The following is a 15,505-nucleotide window of genomic DNA, read 5'->3' on the forward strand; positions in this document are numbered from 1 at the left end:
TACCCACCACCTTTACAAAATGGCAGCACCTGTAATTCCATTGAGGAAGCTATGACAACAAAGAGTTTGTACCACAGTCATCTCTCGGGTACCTTACGTCAACGACCTTAATTCAGCCAGGGAAAGGATGGACTCCATAATTTACTCATCCTGGTTTAAGCAAGCCTGCTCACCTGATTTATCCCTTTCCACCTCCCAGATCAAATTTAAGATTTACTTTTGTTGTTGTTTAGTCGTTTAATCGTGTCCGACTCTTCGTGACCCCATGGACCAGAGCACGCCAGGCACTCCTGTCTTCCACTGCCTCCTGCAGTTTGGTCAGACTCATGTTTGTAGCTTCCAGAACACTGTCCAACCATCTCGTCCTCTGTCGTCCCCTTCTCCTTGTTCCCTCAATCTTTCCCAACATCAGGGTCTTTTCCGGGGAGTCTTCTCTTCTCATGAGGTGGCCAAAGTATTGGAGCCTCAGCTTCAGGATCTGTCCTTCCAGTGAGCACTCAGGGCTGATTTCCTTAAGAATGGATACGTTTGATCTTCTTACAGTCCATGGGACTCTCACGAGTCTCCTCCAGCACCATAATTCAAAAGCATCAATTCTTCAGCGATCAGCCTTCTTTATGGTCCAGCTCTCACTTCCATACATCACTACTGGGAAAGCCATGGCTTTAACTATACTATGCTTTGTTGGCAAGGGGTCCCTTTACCTTTACCTTTTTAATCCTAGGATTTGGGAAGTGGGCAGGGAAAGCTTAGCAAGGAAGGATTCTAAGTTTCTTATAAATCAGGAAAACACTACTAGAATCTTTTTCTGTGACTGGAAAACACTGCTTTTGAGAGGCCTTTGAGTTATGTAGAGCACACAGACACAGGACTACCTGAATCCAATTCTGCAGTGAGCGTGGAGGACACTTCAGAGCTACAGTCAGGCGTCAGTCCATTTGTAATCCAAATTGATTGATCAACATAAACACTTTGGTGCTGGGCTTTTCAGGAGTTTAGTAATGAAGCCACTCAGGTTACCGATTAACTAGGGCAACAGCCCAATTGGAAGGATTGCCCCAGCGTTTCTAAGAGACCTAGCACTCTAGTCATTTCCCACTTGGTGATTTTCGGCAGAGGGCACAGATGTTACATTATGCCAATGCAGTGTTAGCAGCATCGATGGATGAGGGATTTGAGGACTCTCGGCCTTTCAAAAATGTCTTTAACTCATGGTTGTACAGTGGTACCTTGGGTTAAGAACTTAATTCGTTCTAGAGGTCAGTTCTTAACCCGAAACTGTTCTTAACCTGAAGCACCACTTTAGCTAATGGGGCCTCCTGCTGCTGCTGCGCCGCCGCTGCATGATTTCTGTTCTCAGCCTGAAGCAAAGTTCTTAACCCGAGGTAATATTTCTGGGTTAGCGGAGTCTGTAACCTGAGCATATGTAACATGACATACCACTGTACACAGATACTTGAAAATGTGTTGAATATTGCTTCATGAATACATTTTGAGGGTCAAGCCCGCCTTCCAACACACAAAGGCTTGTTTATTTACAGTATGTAGGGCTGCATTCTTCACCCTTGTAGCTTTGAGAAACAGTAGAGTCACCTTCACAGCTTGGCCGCACATCGTAGTGGGAGGTGGCAAGCTGGATGATCGGAGCTGATCTCTGCCCCAGCTCCAGAGTGTGAGGTCCAGTGGCTCCTGGGTTGGTTCAGCTCCACCTCTTCCCCAGGGCTTTCCACTGGATTCTGCTGGCAGGGAAACTGTCAGGAGCTCGTCCTACACTCGAGTAGGACCCTGGCAGAGACACATGCCCGACTGGCATGTTCTCTCCCTCCTGGTCAATCGTTCGTTCAAAAGCTTTCTTCATCGTGAGCATCACAGTGACCGATGCCAACAGACATCGGCACACTTAGGGATCCACAGAGTCTGCGCAGCTTGCGTAACAGACCTCAGCAACACAACATTTTGGCTAATCTACTTTATTTACATATAAACACACACGGAGCACTGCAACATGGCTCCCTCTCTCTCTAGCATCAGACAGCAAAGAGAAAGGACAAAGGACAATAGTCCCACTTCACGGAACACAGTAACACAAACATCCTGTCTCCGTCACTTCCCACTTTGTGGAGTCAAAACACACACCATCGTGTGACAGACAAAAATCCCATGACTGTAATCACGGAGCAGGAATACTGACAAACTTCTAACCTCCTGCCAAACTGCCCATTCAGTGGGGACAAAAGGCTAAGGTCACTCAGCACTGCAGGGACTGGCAGGAGACCAGCTCAGCCGAGAGAACCAAATAGAGGGACACCACCCTTCAATCCACCACTACCACCAAGTCCAGCTAAATAAAACAGTAATGTTTATGCTCTGGACATAAGTTTTCCAAATATTTTAGTCACATTGACACTTTAGATTTGTAGGTATTCATTCAAAACATCTTAGGTGTACACCTAAAAATGTGAAGTGTAGTGAAGAAGGACAGCATGCTTATTAATAGCGAAAAAGAATTTATTTTTTTCTGTCTAAAGTGGCAAAAAATAAAAGTGTATATCTTTGGGGGAACAAAAGCTTTAGATGCTGCACCCTGCCTGTATTTCTAACCCTTTGCTTTTTATAGGAAAATGAGCAGCAGTTAAATAAGAAAGCGCATACACTCTAATTAGTTTCTCCTTAATGCCAGCTCCATGTCACTGCATCTTCCTAGATGTGCTGTGAACATGGATCCATGTCAACACATCTCACATTTGTGTGCAGGAGCAAAAGCATCACAGCTCTATTTTGGAATTAGTGCAATTAACCATTAACCACAATTGCTCTCATATCTCATTACAGGGTGTTTAACAGACCTTGTAAGGAAATCAGTGGGGTGTGTGGCATGGACTGGAATCACAGGGCAGCCAAACAAGATCTCCCTCTAAAAGTACAACTGCCTTGTTAGGGAGCAAAACAATTAAAAGCAGGATGAGAGAAATTGGGGAAATAAACCCCAAAGCAGGGAGGAGGGGGCGGGAAGGCAGACGTATTACTCCTGATTTAACGTGGTCATTGTGCATTATGGGAGCATCAGGAAGAGGGTGTAGGTGCCCTGTCTTCTCCCACCTAATGATTCTCCCCTGCAAATGCTTCTCCAGGCTCTTAAACCGGAATTAATTGTGGCTAGGATAAAAAAACGGTGGGAGACATTTGCAAAGAAGAGTTTGGTAGTGGGAGGAATAAGTAGCTGCCAATTCTCCCTTGCAAATGCCCCAAAGGGGCTCCATGTAATAAGGATTAGTTGCAGAGTCTCCCAGTTCTATTCTTGTTATTCAAAAGTTCCATGATGTTTTGGGTTCTCTCCAGTTGTCTTCCAGCAAAACAATAATTTTGGGATGTTGATTTGTTAAAAAATTGTGCATCAGCCTTCACACTTGGCTCCTCACTGTACATTTTCTCTGTTTAGGGTTTTTTATTTGTTTGTTTGTTTGTTTCAGCATGTTCTTTGTATTACTCCAGCACAGAGTAAAAATTAAAAATAAGTTAATAAGAATAAAGGTGCCACATTTCAGGAAGTAACTAATTTTCTTCCTTTTTATATATTTTTAATATCTCGTACCAGCAATCCAGCAGAGTAAAAATTATTAGTTCTTTGCTTTTGTGTCATCTACTGCATTATTCTTCATCACAGCTCATATGATACCAGTTTTAGGATTCCTCTCCCTTGTGCTGTCTACCTGTCCTGTGAAGCTTCCTTTTTTACTTTTATTTATTACATTTCTATTCCACCTTTCTTACAAGGAGCTCAATCTGTTGTATATAGTTCTCCCTCTGGTGCACAATAGGCTGAGAGACAGCAAATAGTTAAAGGTCTTGTTGCAATTGCTTAAACTATTCCATTACAGCATTTTATATGTGTGTGTGTGTGTGTGTGTGTGTGTGTGTGTGTGTGTAGTCACTCTTAATTTTGTCAGACTTCAGCTATTTAGCTTCACAGAAGCCACGGGAATTGGGATGAGAACCCTTTCAATCAGTGTTGCGATGTATTTCTGATATTTTTTTTTTCAAATGTGAGTGAGGGAAAAGTGGCAATTTCTTATTGCTCTGTTAGTTTATTTTAAAGCTTACTCACAAGTAAATGAGGTCATAAAATATAGGAGGAACACTCAGCTTCTGCAGAGCACCAAAACCGCAGTGAGTCACTTTTCGTATTACCACACAAATCTGTCTCTACCTGCCCATTCTGCTCTTGATGGAGAATTTGCCTTTAGTTTTGCTATCAAAACCAGGATCCTTGTGGTGAGCTCCCCATCCCCCATTGGGGAAGCCATGAGTGTGCCATGTGAGTCAAATGCTGTGGGTTTTCTTGCCATAATTAGCAGCCTCAATTGATATGGTTCATGGGTGGGGAAGCCCATTATGTTATGGACCTTGAGTCACACAGTCAGTTGATTTGTTTAGAATATTTATAAACCTCCCTTCACTGAAGTTGGTTTCAGGTTAGTTTCCAGGATTAAAAATATCAAAATGCAAGAAACCGTAGAGTACAAACAAGATTTGGAGCCTTTGGGCCAGGTGAGGACATTCAATATATGGGGTGCCAAGCCTGAAAGGACCTTCTCTCTAGTTCTTACCTGCTTCACTTATAACAGAGAAAAAGGAAAAGCCTCAGCTGTTGGTTTTAGATGGTGGGGAGGGTAATATGGAATAAGATGCCTGGCCAGGAGGTTGGGACATGGCTGGCATCAGGGGGTTGGCTCCCTCAAACAGTTGTAAGGCCCACAGCTCAGTGAAGTGGCTCACTGTTGCATGCTGGGACACCCCAGCAGGTTCCTCACTGCCTGCCCATCCTGCCCAGCCTAGTGAAGAAGTTGGGGTGAAGAGAAGGAGGAACAGCAGTAGGTGCTCCCACCATTTCCTTGAGTTCCTCAGTTTGGCCTAGAGTGAGAGAAGACAGGCTGCTGTAGCAGTGAGGACAAAAAAGGACCAAAGGACCAAAACACTGGTATGGAGGACATTAATAGCATCACATCTAATTTGGCCTTCAGTGTGTGGACTGAATACGTGTAGGAAGAGGTGGAGTTGTTGCCAGGATGCCAGCCTCCTCCTCACCTGTGTGTGCTCACGCTGCACACTTAGAACATCTGTAAGGGGCTGCTGTCAACAAGCACCTCCGGACGGTGCGTTCATTCTCTGCTCTGCATGAGTCATCCTGGCTCCGTATGTAGGACCCAATTTTGCAAAGACCTTTGGGCTGCACTTCAGAGACCACATGCTTAAGTGCTTTGCCCGAAGCTTTCTTCATGGCCGCGAAGAGGAATGCAAACATTCCTTTATAGTTTCGTTGTTGCCCTTGGGATCTTCTGCTCATGCTTAGATATAAGGATGAAATAAACAAACAGCAGCCCAGACGTGGGCTCTATGCAGAGTCCATTAAATTTGTCTTGTTGTAACACATTGTGTTCTTTGGTTTTAAACGTAGTTTATAAGCCAAATATCCATAATCCCTCAGAGGGAGAAAGTAATGAACAAGTAATGACTGCTAACTGAAGCCCTGTTCCAAATACTTACATCACAATCCCTGGAGCTGGATAGCACGTCCTGTTTTCCCATGGAATCGTCTTCTGCCTATAGCTGCTCAGCGCAACTTGCAACCTGCCAAACCAAAACCCAACTCACGTGTCTTGCATTGCTGTCGCTAGTCAATCCCATGCCTTTTGTAGTCCCAGAGAAACAGTAATTACAAGATATAAAGCCTCTTGTAGGCTATACATGACTGATGGACTGTGCTCAGTTTGGTGGGTCACAAGTTGCATAGGCCAGGCCTGTATAGAAGTTATGAGATTGAACTGGAATCTATGGACCAAAGGGCTAGGAGCCATGATGGCTATGTGCTCCCTGCAGCATTGGAGGCAGATTCCCACTGAATAGTGTCAGGATGCCTTTCAGCGGCTCCTGTCTGGTTGCCCAGGAAAGTATAAAGACAAGGGAAAGTTTCTTACCGTTCTTTTTAATTCAATATTTACAGAGAGAGGTTATAGAACCCAGCCTCTTGGATAATGGTGATGTCCCGAGTGAATCTCCACCCCCCGTGTCTCCCATTTTCTCATTTGTCACTTCTACGGGTGCTGCTACATGCCCTCTGTCTTTGAGCTCGTTGGTCTCCTACTTTTAAGGCTCGCCAGGTTCTGAGAGATGGGAGGGTCTGGAAGGCTTTCCAATGACATTGTGTCCATCAGCTGTTGCTCCACTTCCGCCCCCTCCTCCTCCTCTCCCATTATTTCCCACCCCCCCACCCCCCGCCCTCATCTGCCTCTGCGCTGTGACCTCCCGGAAACCACTGTTGTAAATCTATATTGTCTTCCTCTTCCTCCTCCCTGGGAGGGTCAGGATGGGGAGGCGGTCTCCACCGTTCCTCCTCTGCCCAGTCGCTGACAAATAGCAGTTGTCACTGGGAATCACAAGCAAGTTCTGTTGCACTTAAGTCCTGCTTCTCATGGGTATCTGGTTGGCCATTGTGAGAACAGGACACTGGAGTCTGTGATTATTATCATACAAGATTATGGACCACTTCACAGCATAAAGCCATCAAAGTGGTATCCAAGATCAGAAGAGAATAAAGCGCGTAAACACAAGCTCTAAGAACAATACGAACCCCACAAAACAATTTAATTGGCGATAAAATTAATACTCCATCAATGGCTGGGTTACGCTTCAGGGAAAGCCTTCCTAAACAAAAATGTATTGCGTAGTCATTTAAACTAGATGGGCCTTTGGTTCTTATTGAGCAGGGCTCATCCTAGGTTCCTCAGGTGAGTATTAGAGTGTTTAGAGAGCTCCATTTAGGTTACTAAGAGGGGGTTGGGGAGGCAGACCTCCTGCACTTCTAATACCTGTATTTGTGTAGTGGAGTAACAATATGTCATCATGGGTAAAATTGGATTTGAAGACTGGTCTGTTGGGTTAAAGTGCAATATTTTACCCTCAAGACTTGGGTCCAGTGCCAGCATACTGCATGCTGTTGACTGAAGTGGAACCCAAATGGCATCGCCTTTGGTAGGTCCAATACTTAAAGTGTGTTGCGGCATCGTTCAGGCACTGATTCCTGCCTTCATCCCCCCTCTCCCCATTTTCATGGTGCCATCTGATATGGTGCAATTCACTCTGATATGTAGGCGGGCTGACCCTGCTTAGATCATGTATCCCGAGATAAAAAGAAATCCCTCCTCACTTTAATTCCTGTTTCCTGCCCCTGCAACATTGCTTCCCACCCCCCACCAGCTATAAATGACAGCAGATTAGCAGAGGCTGCCATCGAAATAACGGATTGTGTCAACACATTGTTTACAACTTGTCTCTTCACCTTTAGAGGAATATTTCCCCACAGCAGGTAAATGAAGCGAGAGATTGGATCAGTGAACAATGGGTCTAGAGTTAACCTCTTGCCTTAAGGTGATTCAGAGGCATGATGCCAGTGACCAAACTAGAGAGAACAGAAGTATATAGAGGGAGTATATAGATCAACAGACATCGTCTGGTTCTCTAGTAAAACTACTTGCTCTAGGACATGGATGGGGAACTTGTGGTCCTCCACAGGTTGTTGGACTGCAACTCCCATAATTAGGATGCTGTTATATCCTTAGGGCGGATCAGTTCTTGAAGTCTGAGGGAAGGATAATGCCGCTGATGCTAAGGAAATTATAGTAATCTCAAAGGATAATAAAGTTTAAAGCCTGTCAATCCTACCTCTTTGGCTGATCAGTTACCAGTAAGCAAGGATGAGGGAGAAATTGGATTCCCTTTGCATTTATAGGCAATCCTGCTTAATTTGTGCTTTCTGAAACAATATGTGAACCAAAACAGTCTTCCCTTGAAATGTTTGTTTCTCTGAATTCTGCAATGCCGTTCTTCAGCCAAATCAAGTATGCATTAAAAGGCATGCATTAGTGAAAACAGCATCCGAAAATGAAGTATAGAAGGTGAAATTTTGTGCTGCAAAAATGTGTTCATTAGAAATTTATTGACCATTGAAATGCTGAATGGTCACGGGAATTTTTAAAAACCCGCAAACTTTTGTAGAGAGTAAGAGTTGGACGAAGGGGAAACTGAGAAAATCGGAAGTTGACAGACTCACCCATCCCTACTAGTAGGCATGTTGATCTGTCTTTCTGGCACCCTTGGATCTTATCTCCTATCTGTCAGCTTGCTCATGTCAGCTGCCTCTAAAATACAGCATCGACTGGGTTTTTTCCATGTAGCGTTACTTCATTTGCGAAAGCTGAACAACAACCATGACATTTCCCAGAGCTTCTTGCAGCTGAAGATAACAAGATATGCTGCTAACCATACATGCATACATCAGGAAAGATTGAAATCTACAGCCTTCAAAATGGAGTCGATGTTTTTGCAATATAAAGTGCGTCTCAGAATGTGCATGCAGCAACACCTGCCCTAGCCTTGTTGGCATTGTTTTCAATGTAGGGACCATAGGACTGAGCGCCAGGGTGCCAAGTTCTGGAGGGTGCCAGGGAAGAGGCGGAGGCTGGACGCGGTGCCTCCTGGCATCAGCTTGCCGCCCTCTCCCGCCTCTGCCATGCAGCGCTGAAGCAGTGCCGTGCCTGGAGCCTCCATCTGCAGTGGCCACCGCGGCATGAAGCAGCCAACTGAGCCAGGAAGCAGCACCTCCAGCCTCTGCTTCTTCTCCGCCGGAGGAGCCGCCCTCCAGCCGCCTCCTCCAGCCCTGCCGGCAGCGCCGTCCTCCCTAAAAAAACTCTAGGAAATGGGGGAGGGCACCGGAGGGAGCTTTGCACCACGGCACCGGATATGCTTAAGATGGCCCTGGGGCGGGGTAGAAATAATAAATAAATAAATAAATAAATAAATAAATAAATAAATAAATATGATTATAATTATTAGTATTCGTATTATCCTTCCACTCTGAAGCCTGAAATGGCATCTCCAGAGGTGGACGGCCTCAAATATTGCCTTATTCGGTGAGATGAATGGGAAAACTTGTTGGAGGTGCCAGGGAATGAAATAAATCATTTTGGTTAATATAGGAAGTATGGAAAACTTCCATGGTTGGGAGGCAGGAAGTGTTTTTTTAAAAAAAATCTATGAGCTTCTTTTGCTTGTGGCATAGATTTGCTTCAGGGCAGCATCACCTTTAGAATCGGGTCACGTTGGCATGGCAGGTGAGCGAGGCACAGCAGCACATGGGCTCTTGGAACTGATCGTGGTCTTTTTCTCTCATGGCAGGTTTGATTTATACCACATCTCGGCAGCTCGATCGCGAATACAGGGCTGAGCATATCTTAGAGGTGAGTGATGACGAAGTTGCAATTACTTTTATTTACTTGAAAGTGGTGTGTGTTGTTTTTTTAAGTCCTCAAAGAGCATTTCCTTGCAAGTCAGAGCACACCAAAGAGGAGGACTCATCCCATCAGTTCCAAATTGCTCAGGAAGATAATTGCTTGTTCTGCATTTTTGTGGGTTTGCCCCCAGTGCCAGCCTCACTAATACCTCCTGGCTTAGCTTCTTAGCTGAAAGGCTGCAACAGGAATCTTACCGCTAAGCCCTTGCAGAGTAAAGGGGGGCAAGTGTTTTCCTGCCCCTTTTGACAAAATGGACACTTAGGGGATTTCACTACTACATGGTACTGAAATGCAGTCTTAGCTAAGAGGCAGTAGGTTGCAGGTTCTGAGGCCTTCATAGGAGATGATCTAGACCAGTGGTGTCCAAGCTTTTTTCAAAGAGGGCCAGATTTAAGGGCTGACCAAAGTCGGCCTGTTTTTAAGGATTCAAGTTGTTGAGGTTTTTTTAGGATTTTACTCCGGGAAATAAACTGCCAAGGAGCTGGATTAAACTGATCAGTGGGCCAGATTAGGCCCCCGAAACAGACATTGGACATGCCTGTTCTAAACTACATCAGTCTCAGACAGGGAGAAGTGAGGAATTTGACTCCACTTGCATATAAAGGGAAATTTATCCAATCTACGCTTTCCAAAACAATGAGCAAACTGAAACACAGGCACCCTTCAAAATTCACACTCTGCTCCGGAAAAGTAATGGTACAAAAATGCACAAATTAGGGTAAAGTGTACATAAAAATGCATGTATTTCTTTAGCTTTTCAGAAAAAAGTATTTATTCAACAAAATTATGTGAAAATGTGTATATTAAGAGAAATGCACACCAGAATGCTGAATCTTCGTTGACTTTAAGAAAAAATAATATCACAGACTGATGTGGATGTGTGGGGAACTGCTCTTAAGGTTGGGAAAATGAGAAACAGAGAAAAAACAAAACGGACATTTTCACCCATCCTTAGTCTCAGCCAGTATGGCCAAGTGTCAAGAGGTCAAGGATAATAGAAGTTGTAGTCCAAAATTCCTAGAAGGCCCTGGTTTGGAGAAGGCTGGTTTTAGTGTAAGGACTATATTTTCAGTCAGCGGTGTCTCCCGGCTATAACCTGAAGATGCTGAGGATTGAACCTGTGACCTTCTGCATGCAAGGTGTACCACTGGGTTTTAGCCCATCCTCCAAAAGAAACATAAAAAGCTCCCTTAAAAACAAAGTCAGATCACTGGGCCATGTATTGCAGTTTTGTCCATGCTGACTGACAGTGGCTCTTCAAATACAGATGCTGTACCACTGAGCTGTGGCCATTCCTCTAACCACTGTGCTGCACTCAAACACATTCTGAGAAAATAGCTCATACCAAAATTCATGGGTGCTGGTAGGAACAATGCATTTCAATAAATGTAGCACGTATTCAGATTGCCAACTTTTGAAGAGTCGTCTCTCTCAGAAGGTGGAGTACAGAAGCACTTTCAGAAGCAAGTACAGGCTTGGAGGTTTTTAGCAGTTTTTGTTGGGTCTGGAGCGGAGGTTGGATAGATCCCAGCACACAACATAAGATGCCCCTCATCCTTTCTTTCTCTTTGCCTTTCTACCAAATAACTCCAAAGAAAGCAGGGGGAATTCAGACAGACTGTTCCCCATCACCACCACCCTTTTCCCATCTGGCCAGTTGGCATTCTTAGTCTAAACTTACTAGCTCCTGGCTGCTGCCTGAGAGAATCTGCTCCATTTTGCAGGCTTGCTTCTACAAACAGCAGCTCTTTCAAATGAGCTATATTCAGCTTGCTCAAAGATTCATTATTGGTAAGAGTCAATGCAAACGAGAATGCTTTGTATTGGATAGCATCTCTGAGATGACATCTTCATGAGTGGTCTCTGGTTTTTGATTCACTAATATCTCTCCACCTAACACATGCACACCGAACTGTTTGGGTTGCCGTTCAGTGTTGTGCATGCAGAAAGTCATCGCATCTCCACTTTCTGAAACCGGGTTGAACCACTCCCAGTATAGACAGCACCGAGTTAGATGAACCAATGACTCAATGTAAGGCAGCTTCTGTAAGGTTGTATCCAACCTTGCATGATGGGTCTTCTCCTCACGCAGCAGGACTTCCTGTTCCTCTTCTCTCCTTTCATGCTCCAAAAGGGTCCCTCAATGCTCTGGAGCAGATTTTGAGGGTACATAGGGGGCCCGAGGGGAAGCAGGGGCAGGTTCCATTGAGCAAGCAGAAGTCTGTTGCCTAAATGTGACAGCAGCATTGGATACAACCCTTAACCCTCAATGTAGGCAAACCACACATTGTAACACTTCAACCACTCCCAGAAGATTTTGTCAGATATTAGGAGATCCTCCAAATGTTGCTGGACTACAACTCTCATCATCCCAGAGCATTGGTTATGCTTACAGGCATCCTGCAACATCTGGAGGACCTTGGGTCTTCTCCTCTGCCATAGCAGGGAAACATCTGGGTTTCATGAGCATTAACTGTTTTCTCGAGGCTTCAGATCTGATACTCTGTTGGCTTTTCCTTATAGGTCTCTGTTTCAGACAATGGGGATCCAACTCTGAAATCCACCAGTAGAGTTGTAATCCACATCACAGATGTCAATGATAATCCTCCCACATTTTCCGAGAAGTTCTTCATGGTTAATCTACCACAGAAAACGGGATCTGAGACTCCTTTGCCAGTCTACAGGATGATTGCCACAGATCGGGATGAGGGACTCAACTGCCAAGTCACTTACAGCCTTGAAGAAAACAGTGACGGAGTCTTCAGCATCCACCCAGTGACAGGCATGGTCTTCTCCAAAAAGGCTTTTCCTGTCCAGGAGTACAACATATTGACGGTGAGTGAGATATAGGAAGTTAAGGAGGATGGAGGCAGACAGCAGTTGTTTTCTTGAGTATTTAAGGGCCTTGTAGTCAAAGATGGTATTCAGGTTGTTGTTGTTGTCTCATTGGTCTATTGCCCTTCATCCATAGATCTCAGGGCAACATAATTACATCAAGAACCTGTGAAACCTATTTAGCCCAAACCTGCCATGAAACAACAGCAACACGTACGTTGCAGAAGACAAAATCCTCCATCACTTTCTTCAGTTTGCATGGGTAGTCCAAGAGCAGTTTGGTGGGTCATCATTGGATGCCAGTTACTGGGGAGGAGTAGCAAGAGAGGGTTGCTATTTTCAATCCATCCTTGTGAACTTCCTGGAGGCATCTTGGCTGACGACTGTGGGCAGCAGGACACTTGACTAGATGGTCAGGTCCAGCAAGGGTCTTCTTATGTTCCTCTGTATGGCTACAGCTCTGCAGGCTACAGAGACAGACCAGAGTCAGCAGCTTTACATATGCCAAAGAAATCCTATCAAACTCTTGTATTGCATGAACCCTGCTAAGTTAACAGGGGCAAGCAAATGGATGCCATCCAGGTGTACACTTTACCTACCAGCTGAAGGAAGGCAAAGGCAACTGCAGGCTGCCCACTTTGTGGTGCTTCTGGCAATAGAAGCATGAAAGGCTGATGTCCTATTAAGTTCACTCAGAACATTGGCAAGAGCAACTTTGTTTTCCACTGCATGTAAGCTGGTGTCTCTCTTGGCAGGTCAAGGCTACTGATGGCGGCAGCCCCCCACTCTCTTCCAGCGTGAGGCTGCATGTCAACTGGATCCCTAAGCCCCTCCCGTCCTCGGAGCCTCTGACTTTTGATGAGCCTCATTTCAACTTTGCTGTCATGGAAACAGACCCAGTGAACCACATGGTGGGAGTGATCAGCGTGGAGGCTGGGCTCGGCCAGCTGTGGTTTAATATCACAGGTGAGTGGCATGCGGCTGGGAAATGAGCTCTGAGGGTGACTCTGGGCTGACAAAATGCTGCCTCGGTTCCCCAGATATTTGGCACGCACATGCCCTGAGCGAACAAAGGCTGTTTATTTTAGATGGCAGGCACATTAGAGTCAAGGCCTTGGCACTGGCAAGGAGCAGCATTGAGGCTGACTCAAGCAGTTGTCCCACAAAAAGCATTGTGCAGGTCTTGCGTTACCTACCCATCGCACTTTGCAAAATGGCATTTCTGGCACTCTCCCAACCTTAAATGAAAATTCTTGTGTTGCAAACGGGCAAAAACACATCTTTGCAGCTCACAGGAAATATGTGGTAATCATAACTATTCCCCACAGCAATAAAAACAAACCAACAGGAGAGAGAGAGAGAGAGAAACCACAAGGGGTTTTGAAAGTCTTTAAATGTTAAGTTGGTAGGGAGCTGCTATGAATGCTCAGCAATTCCCTTGATAAAAATCTATTATGTTTTATTCCTATTCTTCTCTATTTTCCCCCATTAGTTGGAAATGCCCTATGCTTTCACTATGCAGAAGGATGTCAAAAGATACAAATCTCTTCTGTATATTTTTGTAAGAGTTAAGAGAGACCCATTCTAGGTAGATATTCCAGTGTAATGATCAGTGCATTTTTGTTTTTGTTGGAGATATGGACCTCACTCGGATTAATGATTGGGACACCGGTGGGTGTCCAATGTGGTCCTACTTCCATCTTCAAGAACTCATAGTTCTGAAGGGGGTTTACCTTATATTGCAACATCTGTAAGATGTTCCCCAGGCTCATGTAGGTTTTCATGCACATTTAATGGTAGAATTTCAGGAATGCATAGATTTTTGAAATAATTCTTAGGTGCCAAGATCATTTCATTTCATTTCATTTCATTTGTATCCTGCACATCTGACTGATCTTTGATGTATCTTTCACCTGTACTGATCTGTGAGTGCATAATTCCTATTTCCTGGCATTACATTGCAGACTTAAGGTTTAGTTTGGGGCTTTGGGGTTTTTGTTTGTTCGTTTTTGTTTTGCCTCTGTTGAGTGAAGCCATTCCTGAAGGCAGATAGTTTGCAGACCTGCAAGAATTGTGCTTCTCAGGGCACCTCCAAGGTATGCTTCTGTGCCTGGTGCAGTTGGGCATGGATAATAGAGTACAAATACAATGAAGGCAGGACAAGAATCAACACAGTACAGAATTGACAATGCTTGAGGAAAGTTTACTTTTGTGTGGGACAGTCTGCCCGCATTGTGTCCCCTTGCAGGTATTTTCTTTGGAATTTAATCTCAGTATTTATCTTTTCTCCTAAATCAGACACTGTTTACAATATGGGACCTCCTTCACACAGTGGGTCTGGGTAATCCTTTGACCTGAATCATTACCTTGTTTGGCTGGCATACTCAAGCTAGCATTGGCGGAGTTTCCTTTTCTATTTTAGAAATTGTATTTTACACCCCTCCATTCCCCAAGGAGCTCAGGTTGGGGTGGCATGCATGATATGTGGCTCTCTCTTTTTATCTACACAACAGTTCTGTGAGAAGGAAACAGAATGCAGCCTTCTGCTTTAGGCAGTGGGAAAAGTGGTATATGGGCTCCTCCGTAGGGATGGGGAATCAACAACATCTGGAGGACCATTAGTTCCCCAGCCCTAGTCTGTTTCTGCAACTGTTCAATTAGCATTATAGAATCGTAGAGCTGGAAGGGACCACAAGATTCGTCTAGTCCAACCCCTTGCAATGCAGGATTTTTTTTTGCCCAGCGTGGAGCTCAAACCCATGACCCTGTGTCTCATGCGCTCCCAACTGAGCTATCCCAGGATGGCTAGGCTTCCCCAGAAAGTGTGGACTTTCCCTAGTGTCACAGCAGAGGACATTGCGAGTTCACACATAGAGCTGCCCTTGAGTTCCAAGCCAAAAGTTTCTCTTGGCGCTATAACGCCCTTCCCTTGCACTTGTCTGCGCAAGTGATTTATAATGCAAGTCAGACAATGTCCGCACCTGTCTGCTCAAATAGTTCTACAGGTTCATTTTCTTCCAGACGTCGTCTAGCCCCATCCCTTTCCCTTTTGCTCCTTTTTCTATAAAGGCACTGTTTCTTTAAAATCTTGGTGCCTCTGCTCCACTCTCATTTTCATTCCTGGCTCTTCCTAAATTACTTCAGGAGAGCCAAACGCATTTCCCCTTAGGGACATATTTTTCTGAGTACTCAGACCAAAGATTCTTTCCCAGGTCCCCCATTAATGGTTGTTAGAACTGCTGTTGTGGGGTAGGCTTTTGTGAGTGTAACTGCTTATTACCCATGGGATCGCTGATGACCACCAGTGCCTCACCACCTCCGAC

General features: G+C 44.9%; 1 protein-coding gene across 2 annotated transcripts in view; it reads left to right on the top strand.

Moving 5' to 3' along the window:
• FAT2 (FAT atypical cadherin 2) overlaps window positions 1-15,505 on the top strand; it is a 102,304-nt gene that overhangs the window by 44,073 nt on the left and 42,726 nt on the right. For both annotated transcript variants that reach the window (XM_083422241.1, XM_083422242.1), the window contains exons 4-6: window positions 9,232-9,293; window positions 11,871-12,182; window positions 12,938-13,148. In XM_083422241.1, the coding sequence (XP_083278367.1) occupies window positions 9,232-9,293; window positions 11,871-12,182; window positions 12,938-13,148 (585 nt within the window). The remainder of the gene's footprint in view (window positions 1-9,231; window positions 9,294-11,870; window positions 12,183-12,937; window positions 13,149-15,505) is intronic.

Source organism: Podarcis tiliguerta, assembly GCF_965153285.1.
Source record: "Podarcis tiliguerta genome assembly, chromosome: 2".
Taxonomy (NCBI): domain Eukaryota; kingdom Metazoa; phylum Chordata; class Lepidosauria; order Squamata; family Lacertidae; genus Podarcis; species Podarcis tiliguerta.